The sequence below is a fragment of the Mus musculus genome, chromosome 15 (assembly GCF_000001635.26).
Source record: "Mus musculus strain C57BL/6J chromosome 15, GRCm38.p6 C57BL/6J".
NCBI lineage: Eukaryota > Metazoa > Chordata > Mammalia > Rodentia > Muridae > Mus > Mus musculus.
The window spans coordinates 37954612-37972192 of record NC_000081.6 but is presented as its reverse complement, the minus strand read 5'-3'; the positions used below and the strand labels follow the sequence as shown (position 1 = coordinate 37972192).

At 38.8% G+C, this 17581-nt stretch overlaps 2 protein-coding genes and 1 long non-coding RNA gene across 14 annotated transcripts in view; 2 read left to right on the top strand and 1 right to left on the bottom strand.

Moving 5' to 3' along the window:
* Positions 1-4865, top strand: part of Ubr5 (ubiquitin protein ligase E3 component n-recognin 5) — a 111535-nt gene extending 106670 nt beyond the window's left edge. For 7 of the 9 annotated variants that reach the window (XR_001781565.2, XR_383833.4, XM_006520180.4 and 4 more), the window contains 3 exons: positions 301-445; positions 1846-1931; positions 3688-4863. Coding sequence is in view for 7 of the 9 variants with exons in the window: in XM_006520180.4 (XP_006520243.1) it covers positions 301-445; positions 1846-1931; positions 3688-3900 (444 nt within the window). In the remaining 2 variants the exon portion in view is untranslated. Of the gene's footprint in view, positions 1-300; positions 446-1845; positions 1932-3687 lie in introns of all 9 variants that reach the window. The other 2 variants (NM_001112721.2, NM_001081359.3) reach the window with 1 other exon arrangement.
* Gm49085 overlaps positions 1-11035 on the bottom strand; it is a 51643-nt gene extending 40608 nt beyond the window's left edge. Inside the window, exon 1 of the long non-coding RNA XR_003951596.1 lies at positions 10652-11035. This is a non-coding gene — a long non-coding RNA (predicted gene, 49085). The remainder of the gene's footprint in view (positions 1-10651) is intronic.
* Positions 11036-11073: 38 nt separating this feature from the next.
* The window catches only part of Rrm2b (ribonucleotide reductase M2 B (TP53 inducible)), a 37168-nt gene continuing 30660 nt past the window's right edge, over positions 11074-17581 (top strand). The window contains exon 1 of one of the 4 annotated variants that reach the window (XM_011245361.3): positions 11074-11349. In XM_011245361.3, the coding sequence (XP_011243663.1) occupies positions 11302-11349 (48 nt within the window). In that variant the 5' untranslated portion in view covers positions 11074-11301. Of the gene's footprint in view, positions 11741-17581 lie in introns of all 4 variants that reach the window. The other 3 variants (NM_199476.1, NM_001357023.1, NM_001357022.1) reach the window with 3 other exon arrangements.

The following is a 17581-nucleotide window of genomic DNA, read 5'->3' as shown; positions in this document are numbered from 1 at the left end:
TCATATGCTGTCTGTGTGTTACTTGTATAATTTAAAAAGTAATTTCCCTTTTCTACTGGGATGTAAGAACACTAAGTAACTTCTGAACTGCAGCCTGTTTGCTGTGCTCAGCTTTTCCCTCTTTCTCTCTTGACGTTGTTAAGAGGGAAGTCACAATACAGCCCTGCTCTTTTTCTCCTCAATTTAGGAACTAATGTTAGAGAATGCTTCTGAAATTAGTCACTGAGTGGTAGTAGTGTAACTGATGCCTTGGAAACTAGAGCATTGCTCATAATAAAAGAGAAAATTTAAATTCTCTAGGCAATGAGAAAGGGTCTACTAGACGTGCTTCCAAAAAATTCCTTAGAAGACTTAACAGCTGAGGACTTCCGGCTCTTGGTGAACGGCTGTGGTGAAGTCAATGTGCAGATGCTGATCAGTTTCACTTCTTTCAATGATGAGTCAGGTAGGAGCACTGCAAAGCCTGAGAGCTTGCTCATAGCCCTTCTGAGGGTCTGGATCTGAGAGCCTGTTTCCCAAGCTCTGGAAACAATCGGGTTTGCTCGTTTATTCATACTACTACTTTTAAAGGTTTTGGTAGCTTAGAATTAGGTTATTCTAATTTTGTCCCTTATGGGAGGCCAAAGCAGGAGGATCTGAAGTTTGAGGTCTGTTTCAGATACTTGAAGAGCCTGTTGAAAAAAATATGTGTGTGTATACTCACACCCAAACACAAAGATGACTCTAATTTAGAACACAGTAAAATTGTTTGTGGTAGGAAAATGATGTTTATATGATAAAGTAATAAAAATAATAAATGTTTCCTGTGCCTCTGACAGTCAAAGAATTTAATCACATAATGTTTGCTTTGTAGAATTGTGACTGGGTCACTCTATTGTAAAGACAAAGGTCACATTCTAGAAGCAAAAAAAAAAAAAATTGCAAATAAGCTTTGTCTCAGTATGTGATTTGCCCTGAAGTTTTTTTATTTTTTAGACATTCAAAGTAAGTGTTGAATTTAAAGCTATAGGAAGTTGATTATGAATAGATTTAGGTTTTTTTGAAATAGGGTCTATGGAGAATTGGCTGGTCTTGAACCCTCAGAGATCCCAACTGCCTCTGCTCTGAGTGCTGGGATTAAAGCTGTGCCATCATGACAAACTCAAATTGCAGAAAGTTCTAAACTGATATTTCTTTACTTTTGTGTTAACCTTTTGTGGTTGATAATTTATAGGTTGTTATGTAATGGGCTTTGTTTCATTTTAAAACAAAGTCTATTGAAGGGAAAACAAACATCATATGTAAAGATAGCAGATGAGCAGCATCTACATAATTTGAAAACTTTAGAAATGTACACTCTTGGTTTTTTTTGAGACAGGGTTTCTCTGTGTAGCGTTGGTTGTCCTGGAACTCACTCTGTAGACCAGGCTTGCCTCGAACTCAGACATCCGCCTGCCTCTGCCTCCCAAGTGCTGGGATTAAAGGTGTGCGCTGCCCTTGCCACCACCACCCCCCAGTAGAAATGTAGACTCTTTGGTGTCCTTTTCTTCCATCTTCTAAAAGGTTTCATGTGGCTTATAGCTCAGTGGTTTGAGGAGCACTGTGGCTTAAAGTCACAGCAGAAGAAGAGGGTTTACAGATGAGGCTGACATCAACCTTGGTGGTGACAGGTCACTCTCTCTTACTCATCCAGAGTCAGGATGACCCAATTAATTGTACAGGTTTGTAGTTACACAAAAAGCTTTAGTTTCTTGTTAGGAATTAGATGTCTTAAATTTTAAAGTTCAATGTATCTCTGTTTATATAAGCTTACTAGTATTCAAAAGAAACAACATCTAAAACAACACATTGAATTTATATTCTCAGGAGAAAATGCTGAGAAGCTCCTCCAGTTCAAACGGTGGTTCTGGTCAATAGTAGAGAAAATGAGCATGACAGAACGGCAGGACCTGGTGAGTGAGAAGTCTCACAAAACTTGTAGAGTGAAATGCAAGGGGTCTGCTATGCTTTGTTGTTTGGTTTTGTTTGTTTTTTGGGTGTGTGTTTGTTTTCGGGGATGGGATGGTGGGTCTCTCTTGGAGAACAGTTTACGGATAAAGGTTCTGTGAAGTCTGCCACTTTGGTTGATCATTCATCCCACTCCTTCCCTCCTCTCTTCCATTTCTCCTGTATGTATTTTATCTGCATGTCTGTCTGTGTACCATATGTGTGTGGTGTCTTCAGAGGCCAGAAGAGGGTGTCAGATCACCTGGGCCTAGAGTTCGAGTTCTGAGTCATTGTTTGGGTCCTGGGAATGAAACCCAGAGCTTTTGGAGAAGCATCCATTCCCTGCTGACCCAGTCTCTAGCTCCATCTCAGTCTGGAATCTGTTTCCAGTAAGCCTTTTCTTCCCTGTTAACTGAGTGGATGAGTCCGGCTATGTTCCTGGTTCTTTTGGGGAGGGTTTGTTCCTTCTTTTTCCTCTGTACTGTTCTAAGATGATGTTTCTTACACAATTATGTCTTAGAAAATAACCCCAATTACTTAAGTTTCTGAGTTACTCCGTAAAGTTATTAGATTTATTTCAGTGCTTAGTTGTACAAAGTAAATACCATAGATTAAACTCTGTCCTAGAAGATTGGTATGTGAATGTATAGAAGGATAGATCTTTCAGAGTATTTTATATTTATAAAGTACGTATTTCCGTAAAGAAGCATTTTTTTTAATATTTTGTAATAAATAGAGTAACATTAGACACTTACTGGGTATCATTGGCACTATGTGTTGTCCAAAATAAATTTTTGCTAGCATTCCATATGTCATTGTATGAAATTTCGTCCATTGTAGATATTTCCCAATATTCAGTTATTGTTATAAAATTACTGTGTATCATAATTAGCATCTTATTACTTTGCTAGTAGATAAAATATAAAATGGCTTTTTAACTAGCCTGGGGTTGTTGGTTAAAAAAGAATTTCTCTTTTTTCCCAGTAAGTTACTCAGAGATCTTAGCTATAGTAAAGGCTCTTAGTGATAGCTTGACACAATAGCTTCCTGTCTCAGATGAGAAAACTCGGGCCTCAAGACAGTTACAACAAAAAACCCATAATGTGACACCCTTTTTTCTCCCTTAATCCTGACATTTTTTCTTAAATGTAGTTTATTGCATTATAATTGATATTGGTCTTTTAGTATAAGAAAATAATTTTGAAACTAAGGGAGATTTTGTTAGTTGTTTTGAGATTATAATTACATCATTTCTTCTCTTTCTCTCTCCAAAGCCTCCCTTGCTCTTTTTCAAATTCAGGGTCTGTTTCTCTGTGTCTCTGTCTCCGTCTTGCTCTGTGTGCCTCTGTGTGCTCATGTTTCTAAACACATAAGTAAAGCTTGCTCAGTTTGTATAATGTTATTTGGATGGATGTATGTTTTAAAGGCTGACCATTTGGTATTCGATAACCAACAGAGTGCTTTCTAGGAAAGTCTATTTCTCCTGCTCCCCAAATTCCTTAATTGTTGATAGTAATGTGTTTATGGTTGAAGCCTCCTGGGCTTTCTCCCCATCCATATTAACATGCCTGTTGTTGTCCTTAGCTTATATTTAGGCAGTTGTGTTAGTGAGGCTTTAGTTTTTAAATTGGGTTTTACACAGTGGGGTTGTTTATGTTGCTGGAATTCAAGGTGACTATTAACCTATTAAAACCAACATTGTAATTATATATCCTTGTTTAGGTTTACTTCTGGACATCTAGCCCATCATTGCCAGCCAGTGAAGAAGGTTTTCAGCCTATGCCCTCGATCACAATAAGACCACCAGATGACCAACATCTTCCTACTGCAAATACTTGTATTTCTCGACTTTATGTCCCACTCTATTCCTCTAAACAGATTCTCAAACAAAAATTACTACTCGCCATTAAGACCAAGAATTTTGGTTTTGTGTAGAGTATAAAAAGTGTGTATTGCTGTGTAATATTACTAGCTAATTTTGTAGATTTTTTTTCCCATTTGTCTATAAAAGTTTATGGAAGTTAATGCTGTCATAACCCCCACCCCACCCCACCCCCGGTGGTACCTTAAAGAGATTAAATGCAAACATTCCTTGCTGAGTTTGTAGCTTAAAGGCCTGAGAAGCACTGGCACCTTTTCTCTATGATGGTTTGCTAGTCGCCAACTTCTAGGTCTAACCCCAGCCAAAGATGACAGCAGAACAACATAATTTACACTGTGATTTATCTTTTTTGCTGAGGGGGAAAAATGTAAAATGTTCTGAAAATTCACTGCTGCCTTTGTGGAAAGTGTTTCAGCAAAGGTTCTTGTATAGAGGGAATAGGGAATTTCAAAATAAAAAATTAAGTATGTTCTGTGTTTTCATTTTAGCTTTTTTATGGTGTTATTTGTGGTTGGCTGCAATTGTGTATCATGTATATGGAACTTGTAAAAAGTTCTTGACATTCGGATTTTAGAGACAAAACCACTTTTACCTATAAAAACCTCACTTTTAGTGTGGGTTATTTCAGCTACATTGAGCTCTAGGATACTAAATACACTAATAGTTTGCATGTAATGTGTTCATTTGAGAGAGGCACTTTTCTGTACATAAAATGGGCCGACGCACAGTACCTTGCCACAGTCACCTTTTTTCTTTGTACCCCTCTTTCAGTGCAGGTGGATAGGTCACACTGCACTTGAGTGCTAACCAGATGTCTGTACTAAGGTTATGTGTACTCAGCCTGGGCACTTTCTGATAACTGTAAAATGTTTTATAAGATCATGAATACTGAAAATTTTAAATTTTGGAGAATTTTAAATGTTCTTGAGCAGCTTAACTACTTTTGTATCTAGCCTTTTTTTTTAAGTATCTTGTTACATTTTACTTTTTTAAATAAATTACAGAAGAAATGTCAAGTAACATTGAAGAAACAGTTTTTATTTATATAGTTGTACATTTTTTAAGCTAGGGGCAATGCACTGACATGGTTATATTCATACTTTTTTTTTAAGTTTATATACATGTGAACTATAAGAAAGTTAAGAAAATCAGTCCACATTTTACAGTTAGCAGAGAATCCTAAATGGCACTCAGCCAGGCCTTTTCGTTTTACAAGTAGAAGTGTGATTAGTCAGCACAGAAGTTTTGAGTCAACTCCATGACAGGCATCCATCCATCTATCTATCTATCTATCTATCTATCTATCTATCTATCTATCTATCTATCTATCTATCTATCTATCTATCTATTTTTAAAGATGCTCTGTGGTCTGGGACCAATACCCTTACATTTGTGGACTGAGAGTTTTATTCAGTCAGATAACAAGGAATTAAAAGTCCCTACTAGGATTTAAATTAGTTACTTAAATATTCAAAAACAATTAACGATACCTGTCTTTTCAGTGCCTGTTTAGGACTCCTGGCCTTTGATAGTTTTCATGTTTAAAGGGACTGTGCTTTTATTATGTAACTTCCTTTAAAAAACTGAATCACATGGCATTCTCAGCCCCTGTTGACACTTAAGATATAAAAAGTATACACCACCATGCTGAAATAGATATATGTAAATTAGCCAAAGTGATACAATGGTTTATATGTCTAAATATACTGAATAAGGGCCAACAAACATCAATGTGTCTAAAAGGAATAAAACAAACATAACCCTCGTGTGCACTTGACAGGCTTGATAACTGTTAAATATGATGAGGACACTTAGACCCTAATTGTAAGTTTATTTTTAATAGTTATTAAAAGAAAGAAAATATTTAAATAATGCAGTATTTAAAGTGCAAGATATCTGAGGTCTTCCATATTGGTTAAAATGCTTTTAGTAATAGTAAGAGCATAGTAAGGTGTTTTTTTTTTTTTTTTTTTTTTTTTTGAAGTTTGGCTACTTCCTGCATCTCCAAAAGTGTGGTTCAAGATGCTCTGGAGTGGCTCTGGCTTACTGCCACAGGCTGGAGAGGATGTTTCAAAAGGAATTCTTTTACTACTTAATACTTGTTCCCAGACAACATATCTGCTGTAAAGATAGGTTTGCTTTAATAAATGTAACAACTGTAAGACTCAAGCTAAAATTTTAATCTTCCCTGGTCAGTTTTCTGATAACACTAAATGGTGGAAGCCAGCAGTCTTTATAATAGAGCAGCATCTTGGTGAACTCTGAAACTCAGCCCAAAGAGCATTCCATTTAACACATGAATATAAGTCCACTGAAAATTTACTTAAAGCCAGGCCTTCTCAACTTCGAATCCGTGAAAAGAGTGAAACTGTTGATCATTTGTGGCTCTCACTTGATCAGGGCTAGATGAATATGCCTTTAATGGACTGTGTGGGTAGTGTTTACATCAACTAAAATGGGTATGAATATACAGATAAAACTTAAAATACTATTAAATTTATTTACACACAAATTGTTACCACACAAATGTATTTACAATATGATTTTATTTAAAAACACGAATATGTCTCCTTGCTGTCCTCGGGGAACTGATTTAATGAAGGTTATCTACCCGTTAAATGCTAAACTGATCTGTTCTATCACAGACACTATGGAGCTTGCATTCCTAACATTGGACTGCAGTATTTATTTTGTTGAAGGTATGGTGGTGCAAGTCAGTTAGAGACTGATGACATGTGCCAGTAAGGTTCTAGCTTCATTATATTCAGTCTGGTGCCTTAGACCATCCTGATGCTCTGATTTTGCCACTTTGAAAAAGTAGTGACTCATAAGCTTGCTAAAGATTTAAAAGCTTCTCCTTGAGTATTTTTCCAGTGGTCTCAGGAATTTTGACGATGCAGACATGCTCTTAGTCATGATATATCCATTTAAATCTCAGTATTAAAATGAAAAGTATACAATGAAATGAATTTGTTCTAAGTTCTCATAAAATTAAAAGGACTGCAAACTCAAAAAGATGGCTCGATGGGTAAAAACACTGACTGCCTTGCTGGATGATCTGAATTTGATCTTCAGAACCCACAGGTAGGAGAGCCAAGTACAAATTGTCTTGTGGCTTCTCCATTTGCTCCTTGGCATGTATCCCCTGCTCCCTACAAATCCGAATAGTGAAGCACATTCGTGTGCCCAGTCTGAATGCTAATAGTTAGACAGGCACACTTTATGTATAGTCACACATTAGCCTAAAGTGTCTCATGCGCCTAGGTAGCCAGCTGTTTTTTCATTTGTCTCTTGGAATCATAGCCTACAGAAATGGAAGGCTTAGTGACTATATACTACCATATTAATTTAGGGAATCAACACATTTTGCCATATTTTATTAGAAAAATTCTGCCCTCAGGAAAACATATCTTCACCTATCAAGAAACGGATTGGGGTAGTGAGTAAATAAAAATAAGGCACTGAGCAAGTGCCAGAGTAAATGTATAGGTGTGGAGTGTGAGCACCAGATTCCTGCCCCATGTAAGTAGAAGTAGCAAACTTAGGGCCAGGAAGGCAATGAACGTTCAGAAATGTGGCACAGGCGCTGGTTATGAGAAACATTTTGTAACACTAGACTGGTCTAAATTATTTGAACATTAGTGTGTTTGAGTTCAAAGGCTAACATCTGCTTCAGTATAATAGCTTGACTAAAACATTCCATATACTCTGAAAGAAGGCAGTAGTGTAGAACATAAATACATGATTTAGAATGTGTGAAACGCTGAGTTTAAGACCCAGTATACCCAAAGCTGTGTCCTAAAAGGTCTTTAATCTGAAATACACAGATGAAGAAGTTCAAAGACAATTTTGTGGATTTGGTTCTCCTGCCTTATGTGAGTTCCAGGGAGCAAACTCAAGCCACAATCTTGGTCACCTAACATTTTTGAATTAATGAATTGTGATGACCAACGTTAACTTAGGACTATGTTCACTTCCTTTGTCTGGTGGTTATCCTGGATGTGCCAGTGCCTAAAATATTTCTGTGGGAAAATGTTCTTCATACAGTTCTTGAAACTAAAGCAGACAGTCTGTATTATTGACTGCTGATTCATTTGAGCTAAGTGCTTTATTCAATATGGCTTTGACAATGTCACAGCTACAACAGCAAATACAAGGCTGAGCCACACTTCTAGACTGAAGCACAATCAGCTGTCCAGTTTAGAACGGAACTCTTCTGCCTACTAAGAATCCATTGCCAAAGGCTTTGTTGATTCCCTAGCTACCTGTATGTTTTTAAACCTGTAGTTAATATCACTCATTTACTGATTTAATATCCTTCACAGCTGCTCACTGGTGAAGGCATTTACACAGATGCCCCCCACTTTTTAATAGACTTATTCTATCTATATTGGTGTTTTGCCTGTATGTATGTATGTATGTATGTATGTATGTACGTATGTTATATGTATGTCTGTACTGCATGTATGCAGTGCCCATGGAGCACAGAAGAGTGTGTTAGGTCCCTTGGAACTAAGTTACAGAAGGTTGTTAGCCTCCAAGTGGGAGCTGGGAATTGAACCTAGAAAGAGCAGTTGGTGCTCTTAACAGCTGAGCCATCTCTCCCACCCTAGGAAGATGATGTTTAAAACTATTAACTCATTCTTTCTTGTATTCCCATTGCCTTATGTGATGCTTGCACTCTTCTGCACACAGCCTATTCAAATTGGCTCTAATCTCTACACTTCCAAATATGTAACCCTCCTCTCCACTGGAGGTCTTTCTGAATGGGCTAAAGAATCAAGGTCAGGGTAGAAGAGAAGCCACGATACTAGGAAAGCCAACTCTCAGTGAAGCTAAGCAAGAGGAGTGATTTCTGTCTTGTCTGCTTCTGAAATCAAAATGGCATTTGTTTATGACCACTGCTTATAGCTTAGTCTTTGGTTACTTTTGTACTTCAGTCTCTCAGGGGCTGAGAAGTGATGGAAAATAAAAAGTTGATTTATCTTGGTCTCTTGGACTACTGTGAGTAACATCAGCACCAAGGACAGAGGTCCCCACTGCTTCAAATTTGGGGTGATTAGCTGCTTTTGCAGAAGATACAAGTTTCCAAGTACCCTGTATCTCCAGCTCCAAGGCATTCAGTACCCTTTTCTGAACTCCATAGTTACCTACACACACAGAGATATAATATTCATATACTTTAAAAACATTTTTAAAGTCGTCTCCTTGCTTTAGTGTAGGTCCAAACAGGTTCTTCCAGGTACTAGAGGGAAAGTGCTGTCCAGTATCCACACTCAGCTGAGTGGAGGGTTGGGAGATACTGTCTGCCCTGTGAGAAGACCACGTGGAACTCTTCAGCAAGCTGAAGAGACCTAATTGAACAGAGCTGTGAAAGTTGTAAGAAATCAATACAAATGGAGCATCAGGAAAGCACTGAAGGAATGCATCTCCATGTCTGTGCTCTGAGAAGGGAGGGTTACTTGGGATTCCTCATATTACTTACTTGAGGAAGCAGACTGGAATTCTGTGCCACGCTAAGCATTCATTTCCTTCCAAAATAACACATTTCAGGGACTATTAAGCAGGTCGCCTTATCTGCATCTAAATGCTCTTCCGTGCCTTCATGCAGAATTACTCTTAAAAAATGCTTTGAGATGTATTGTTTTGATGACTTTGAATGAATGAATCCTTGTTTGTAGTTTATTTGCTATGCAATCTTTGGTAAGTTATCTTTTGTGAGAATGACTTTCCTCCCAGAAAACTTTATAATATATAAAAAGTTTTTACTCAGCATTTGATCATATTGCTCCAAGAAAGATAACTCGCTTCAGGTTAATTAAGCTTTAGAGCTTAAAGCAAAATTTCTATCCTGCTTTCTATTTTAGAGGCTAACCACCAAGCAGTTGCCAGATGTTGAAGTCATAACAAGGCTCTTTCCAGAATCTACTGAAAATCTCTTACTTCTTTTTCACGTTTTTGGTTTTTGGCTTTGAGACTGGATCTTCCCATCTAGCCCAAGACGACCTTGGTTTCACGATCCTCCTGCTCCTATCCAAGATGCTGGGATCAGAGGTGTTCAATACCATACTCAACTCTTCTTTCACCATATTATTATTTAATTTGTATATCTTATTTGTGTTTGTATACAAGAAGGGGTAGTGCTGGGGATTGAACCCAAGGCCTTGTACATCATCACCTAATGAGCTACAGTCCCATCCCGCTCATTATATTTTTCTGTCGTACTACCATATATGTACCATATGCTGAAAACATAGAAGCAATTCAACCAAGAGTATTGCCACCATCATTATTCACTGTCTTTGGCCCTTGCAATACAAAAGTGTTGAATCTCTTTACAACTTTAACCTTTGCTTTGAAAAGTATCCGTAGCAAGGATATTGGAGTCTACCGTATTTTGGTTGCTTAATCTTGGCTATTTATCTTCGGGTTCAGTTTAATCTGGAACATGAAAATTGCAGTATCGACTACAGGGAAATATCTCAAAGATTAATTCACATAAAGGGCTTAGCAGAATAGAACCTATCAGGTTGTGAAAGTTCAATAAATATTACTCAGTTAAACAATCACAAAGACTTCAAGGTATTTCCCAGGATTTAGCTATTTTTCCTACTCATTCTCAAGCTCCATTCACGCACACACTTTCCCCCTCCAGTTTCTCCTTTTGGTTGCTGAAATACAAGAGTTCCTTTCTCCTTGGAGTTTTTAACAGTGTCGACCTCCCACCCTGCTTTCCACATCCCATCCAGTGGGCAGCTCTACAGCCACTCTGGCAGTCTCTTGGACTGACTGGGTGCAACCTACCGTGTCGCTGGGGCACCACGAGGGCTAGGGAATGTCCCGGCGTGCCAGTCACCTCGTGTACCAGGTAGTCTGGCACAAGTAGGCAGACTGCAAATTCCAGTAGACGCTCTAGAATTCAGAGCAGATGACAGGCTGGGCAACAGCGCGGAAGCTGGGGGAGCAAGAGTGGGCGGGGTCATGCGACGCTAAAGAACAGGCTTGAAGTGCTCTGGTACTGCGGACTGAACTTACGCAGCCGTCGCCGGAGTGGGGACCCTGCTCAGTGAAGAGAAGCGGGCCAGCCGAGGAAGCAGAGTTCGGCGGCGAGGGGCGGGGCCAGCTGAGGTAGGCGGATCTCTGGCGGGGCGGGCCGGGGCCGGCTGAGGTAGGCGGATCTCTGAGACGCTGGGTGGAGCCGGCTGAGGTAGGCGGATCTCTAGGCAGTGGGGCGGGGCCGGCAGGAAAGGCGGATCTTTCAGGCGCCGAGAGTAGCGTGCCTGGGCGGAGCCACCGCAGAGAAGGCCCCTCAATGGGCCGGCTAGAACCCAGGACCGGCGCGGCAAGGCGTGCCCGGAGCAGGAGGAGGTTCGCACAGGACGATCTGATCCTACTAGGATTTGGTCGGCCGCGCTCAGTTCCTCAGCTCGGGTGGCTCTGGTGGAGTCTGCGCGATGGGCGACCCGGAAAGGCCGGAAGCGGCCAGGCCGGAGAAGGGTGAGGTAAATGTCGCAGTCGCTTCATCCTCCACCCCTGGGTCACGCCCGGACTTTAGGTTGCTGCGAGTCAGTCGCAGGTCCGCTGTAGAGTAGTATTTTATTCGTCGCCGTCAGAAACACTGTGCAGGCCGAAAGGAAGCGCCCTCACCTCAGGCTAGTGTTGGGGAGTCGGGAAGGGCGAGCATGGACGCTGTGCTGCTCTGCTCAGGGCGGAGCAGGAACACTCAGGTCCCGGCTGAGGAAGTCTCCGTGTCCCCTTGTTCTCCAACCTCTGCTCTCCAGTCTTTCTTTTCTTGTCGGGAGCCCTGGCGGGTGAAAAAGGGCTGTGACGGATCTACGCAAGAGAGGTGAACCATCAGATGCAGTTGAGGAACTCGTGTGGAAACTGATGCAGGTGGATGAGGGGAGGAGATGACAGGTGAAGGGAGGACGAGAAACCCTTACAACGAATAAAAGACTGGGAGACCAGTTTTCCTCACACCGAACTTCTAACTGAATCTTCGGGGTGTCTCTTCATTTCAGTAGTGGAAGTGTTTCTTCCTTCACAAAGAATGAAGTGCTTTATGCAAAGTGTTTAATAAATCTAAAATTAACCCGTGCTAGCAGAAAGAAGTATGTAATAAGAGCAAACAAAAATTATACGGCTTTATAGTAATGTAAGTTGTTACTGTGTAATTCCAACTCCACATTTTGGAGACAAATATTCTAAACCATCTGGAATACAAGTAATACTTTTTTTTTTTTTTTTTTTTTTTTTTTTGGTATGTGAGCCTGTTTCTCTTTGTGGTGTCTTGAAGTTAATACTGTGGCAAGTTGGAAGGGGCCATAAAAGTTTGAGCCCACATATATTCATGCTTATACTGGCATTTCTAGACAAAGATGGAGGTTCTAAGTTGATTTTTATTCTGTAATCGTTTAATAATAAATTATGTCTATCCCTTAATTTTCCCCTTGAAACAAAGATACTCAGCACCAATTTCTCCTTTCCGGCAATATTTAGACTTCTCTGGTTTGCCAATGACACCAGGAATCATTCTGGCTTAACACCTGAAAGTTAACTTTTAAAAAAAAAAATTACTTTTAATTCATAAAGACAGAGCAAAGGTTTAGACCTAGAATAAATTTTAGTGAGTACTTTTTTTTTTTTTTTTTTTTTTAACGAATCCAAGAGTTTTTGAGATTCGGGATATCGTAAGCACTTTGTTTTTTAGTTTTTTATTTTTATTTTGGATATGATAGGGCAGTGCGGGCTATTTGTATCAGAAGCATGTGGAGTGATTAATAAAAACTAAATTACCAAGCCTACAACCTGCCTTTGTAACAGGCACTTCAGGTGATCTTAGCACAGTTGATTTAAGGGCCATCTTAAAGGGAAATAAATGAGGTTTATTAGTCTCCTAACATGTAGATTTTTTTCCGATATTCGAACACTTAAGCCAGAATGGCGTTCCTAAGACTCATTACTAGAACTAGGTTCAACTTTCCAAGTTGTTGCTTCTAGTACAGTGTTCCACCAGCTTTTTCAGATTTGTTGATTGATACAGGAATGAAATGGTACACACACACACACACACACACACACACACACACACACATACATAGTTGCAGCTGCATGCACATAAGTGAAAGAGACACAATAGACAACCACATTGGAGGCATGGAGAATGGCAGTCTAGGTTAAACCACTTCAGGTGCTTACTGGGGAATCATAAGCTAGGTTTTGTCTCAGATGACCAGAAACTAAGACAAAACTAAATGCACAAGTTTGGAAAAGATGGTGGAGTCTTGCTCAGGATTACCTACTCCCCAGCTTTATCTCAGGTTCTCATCACCTCACCTTGGTGCAGCTACAACTTAGTTGTCTCTCTCCTTTCAGTCTTCCCTGCCATCCAGTTTTGTTTACCATTGGCAAGTGTATCTTTCATTAATTTAGTGATTTGTTGTTACTTCCCATACTAATTCTACAAGAAAAAAAATTTTTTTCTCAAGGTCTCAATTCTCAATAAAAAAATAATAAGGCCCACTAGAAAAGCCCAGGTGTTTTTTATTCCAGTTTTCACATCTTAGTGCTCTAGTGTACTCATTTCCATTTCTGAAATTCATACAGTATATATTAGCAAAATCTTGTTTCTTTTTCTAATTCTTCCTGTATAGAATATCTGTCTTCCAGTTGCCACCTTTATTCATGTTAATTCCCATTCAGAAACTTCCTGATTCTCTATCCATAGGAATCATTTTATAATTAATCCCACAATGAATGCCAGCAGTTGGAAAATGAGATCAAAGAGAGTTACAATATGAGCTTCTGTATGCTACCACATCTTTGAAATTTTTTGCCCACAAAATTAATTTCCTACCCTCTTAGACTGATTGATATCAGAGTCTGGATCTTTTATAGATTTCTCTCATTGAGGCTTTAGCTAAATAAGATTACTCCTGCTTTTGTTTTTGTTTTTTGTTGCTGTTTTTTTTTTTTCCGTACATCCTTTCCAGTCAAGGGTTGTCTTCTCTACTATCTGCTCTTTATACATTAGCTTTCTCTTCCTTACTCCCTTGTCTGTCTGTCTGCCTGTCTTTCTTTCCTTCCTTCCATCCCTCTTTTCTTTTCTAGTCTGGACCTCACACATCCCAGGCTACCCTTCAGAGTTACTGTGTAGCTGAAGATGATGTAGAAATTCTCTATCGATCTTCTGGGCCTAGTTTATGTGGCACCGGGGATAGGACACTGGGTTGGTGCGTGGCAGACAGGTACTCTTGAGCAAGCACTCTTCCAAGTGAGCTACATCTCAAGCTCTAAAGGTTGGCATTCTTTAACATCCTCCAAGGCTATGTTCAGTTGTCTTTCTATTCCCCATAGGTTCTCTCTAGATAATCCAGTTCCTCGGCAATTTTAATAGGGTTACCATCACTCATGTGCCACAATGTTATATCTTCAGCTGCCTACTAGAAACATTAAACCTGAATTTGGGTTTTTTGTTTGTTTGGTTTTTTATTTGTTTGTTTGTTTTGGTTTTTCGAGACAGGGTTTCTCTATATAGCCCTGGCTGTCCTGGAACTCACTCTGGCTGGCCTTGAACTCAGAAATCTGCCTGTCTCTGCCTCCCAAATGCTGAGATTAAAGGCGTGTGCCACCACTGCCTGGCTGAATTTGTTATTTTTATTGACGTTTCACTTTATAGATTGTTGTAAGTGCGCTATGGCAGAAACACAGATAAACATGTTTGTGTCTGTTTACAATGTCAGAGTTTATTGAATGATAATAAATTTACAAGGTACAGCAGTTTCATTAACAGCAGTTTGCCAGATAACCCCGCCTTCTTTGGCCATCTGGCTGAAGAAAAGGTACATTTTGTTTAGATCTTAGTTATTAGTATTAACTCTCATATCACATAATGTAAGCAAACATTTCTCTATATATGTAGTTTACAGAATTAATATAAGTTAAAATGACTGAAAGAGTTCAAGATGGGTGGAGGCCAGTCAAGTAGGCCATGTCAACAGAAGGGACTAAGCTGAACTCAAGCCCCAGAGACAACCAAGAGATCTCTGCTTGTCAGTCCTTAACACACTTGTGAGAGCGCACGCACACACACACACACACACAGAAACACACGGCATGTACACCAAGTATCAGATGATAGGAGAGTATGGAGCCATTACCATCATGACTTTATGAAGTTCATGTGAGAGATTTATACTCCTTTAATCTGTTCTGTCTGATAAGTTCTGAGCCTTCGTTTCCTAATGAGATCTTAGTACTCTCAGTTACCATTACAGCCTCAGTTCACCTGATTTCTTCCAGGAATAAATCATTTGTCACTGTTAGACATGGGTAGTGCTAGACAGACAGTGATGTTTGCTTGTCCACCTAAGAGCACTGCCTTCCTCCATCCATAAGACTGAGTCAAAAGCTTCCTGTAAAGTGGGATCTCTCTGGGCACAGCCTAAACAAGCTACTTTCAGACATTATGGAGTAACTTAGGCTTAGGAAGCTTTCAACAATAGATTCTTTGTATTAACAGCTTCGAGTTAGTGGTGCTTGGGCTTAGTAGGATCAGTTGATTCAAGTTTTGTTAAACTAATTAGAGTGTGAAAAGTGATAAAATATTCATTTTATTTGAATATTCAGCTGTTTTCCACATATTGAGGATATTCTATGTTGCTGTTATTTCTTGTAAAAATCTTGCAGTTGCAGAGGTTGAACATTTTTAGCAAGAACTGATTGTTTATTTTTAAAAACATTGTGTTTTTGTATATATGTATATATATTTGTATGTATACAAATATGCATATACATGTATACATAATGCATATATATTTTGTGTATATGTATATGCAGTAAGTATGTATGTATATATTGGGAGGAGAATGTGTGTGTGTTTGGGTGGGTGCACATATCTCACTGGGCAAGAAATGGAAAACATACTAATTTAATTTTTTTTCTTTCTTGTTCTTTTCAGATCTGCCTCATTTCTTTTTTTTCTTTCTTTTTTATTTATTTATATGAATACACTGTAGCTGTTTCAGACACACACCAGAAGAGGGCATCAGATCTCATTACAGATGGTTGTGAGCCACCATGTGGATGCTGGGAATTAAACTCAGGACCTCTGGAACAGCAGTCAGTGCTCTTAACTGCTAAGCCATCTCTCCAGCCTGATCTGTATCATTTCTACAAGTGATCATAAAATAGATATCCAATAATGTTACTTGTTGGAGTTAGATGGACTACTCCAAAGTTTTTAAAAATTAATTTCTTAATTCCCATTTAGTATGCAAAATTGACATACCCAAGCTAACTTCAGGTAAAATTTAGCCAAGAAGTAATGTTTTAGAATCCAAAGGTTAATTTGTCTTTTTTCATAAAATGTTGATAGTGAAATATTTTTGAGTAGCAAAGTTTCAGAGTGGCTATAGGAAAATAACTATGGCAAAATTTATATTTACATTCAAGGCACTTTCCATGGGCACTAATATCTAAGCCCATTTTTCAAATAAAATCATAATTATAACACCAAATGATAAATCCACTTTTGTCTAATAGAATAATATTGTTTCTATTTATAATGTTATTTATAAAATTGTTCAATAGAATTGTGAGACTTGACAAATTTGTTTTGAATTCATATATATAAATGGTAAAGATTTATGTCTGACCTAGCCAACAATTTCTTTGTATATTACCTTTTTCTTTTTTCAAGACAAAGTTTGTCTGTGATCCCTGGCTGGCCTGGAACTCTCTCTGTGGATCATGCTAGCTTCAAACTCAGATCCACTAGCTTCCACCTCCTGAATACTGGATTAATACCTGACATTAGAAGTTCTCTTAATCATCTTGCTACTAATCAGTCCACTATGTGAGATTCATGATCCCTTGAAGGGTTGAACAACCCTTTCACAGGGGTTGCCTAAGACTATCATAAAACACAGATATTTACATTATAATTCATAACAGTAGCAAAATTAAAGTTATGAAGTAACGATGAAAGTAATTTTATGGTTGGGGGTCACCATATCATGAGAAACTGCATTAAAGAGTCACAGTGTTAGGAAGGTTGAGAACCACTGTTCTAAAATATGGTTTCTTACCACAGGTCTACCAGGTGTACCCTGAAGAGCCTTACCTGTACCTCTTCAAATTGTATTAACATATACATTATGAAATATGTCGACTCTGACCCAGTTCAAAGGTTTATGTTAGTTAACCCTCTTTATATAACAAAATATTTAGTAATACTTCCTAATGTCACTTTTTTTAATCCTTCATGAATTAATGTCATTGACCAGTACACACACACACACACACACACACACACACACACACACCTGTTTACTCTAGACCTCAACCTTTTTCATTTGGGCTCAGGTCCAGCTAATGTTATATTTGAATGTCTGTCTCTGTTTCTCCTCCCCCTCTCTTCAGACTGGCTCAACTTAATCTTCCTGGTTCAACCAACTCCTGAGAGTTGGTATTACAGTCATGTTCCAGCATGTCTAGCTAAGACTTACTCTACTGCCATTCTCTAAAGTTTATTTCTGGGAGTAATAAAGAGGTACTGATGGACCAAAAATTTACTATAATAATTCCAGAAACATAAGAACAACCTTTCAAAAGCCATTCAGAATCATCTCTGTAATCAATGGTAACAAAATAATTTTAAAAGAATACAGCAGGGGCTGGTGAGATGGCTCAGTGGGTAAGAGCACCCGACTGCTCTTCCGAAGGTCAGGAGTT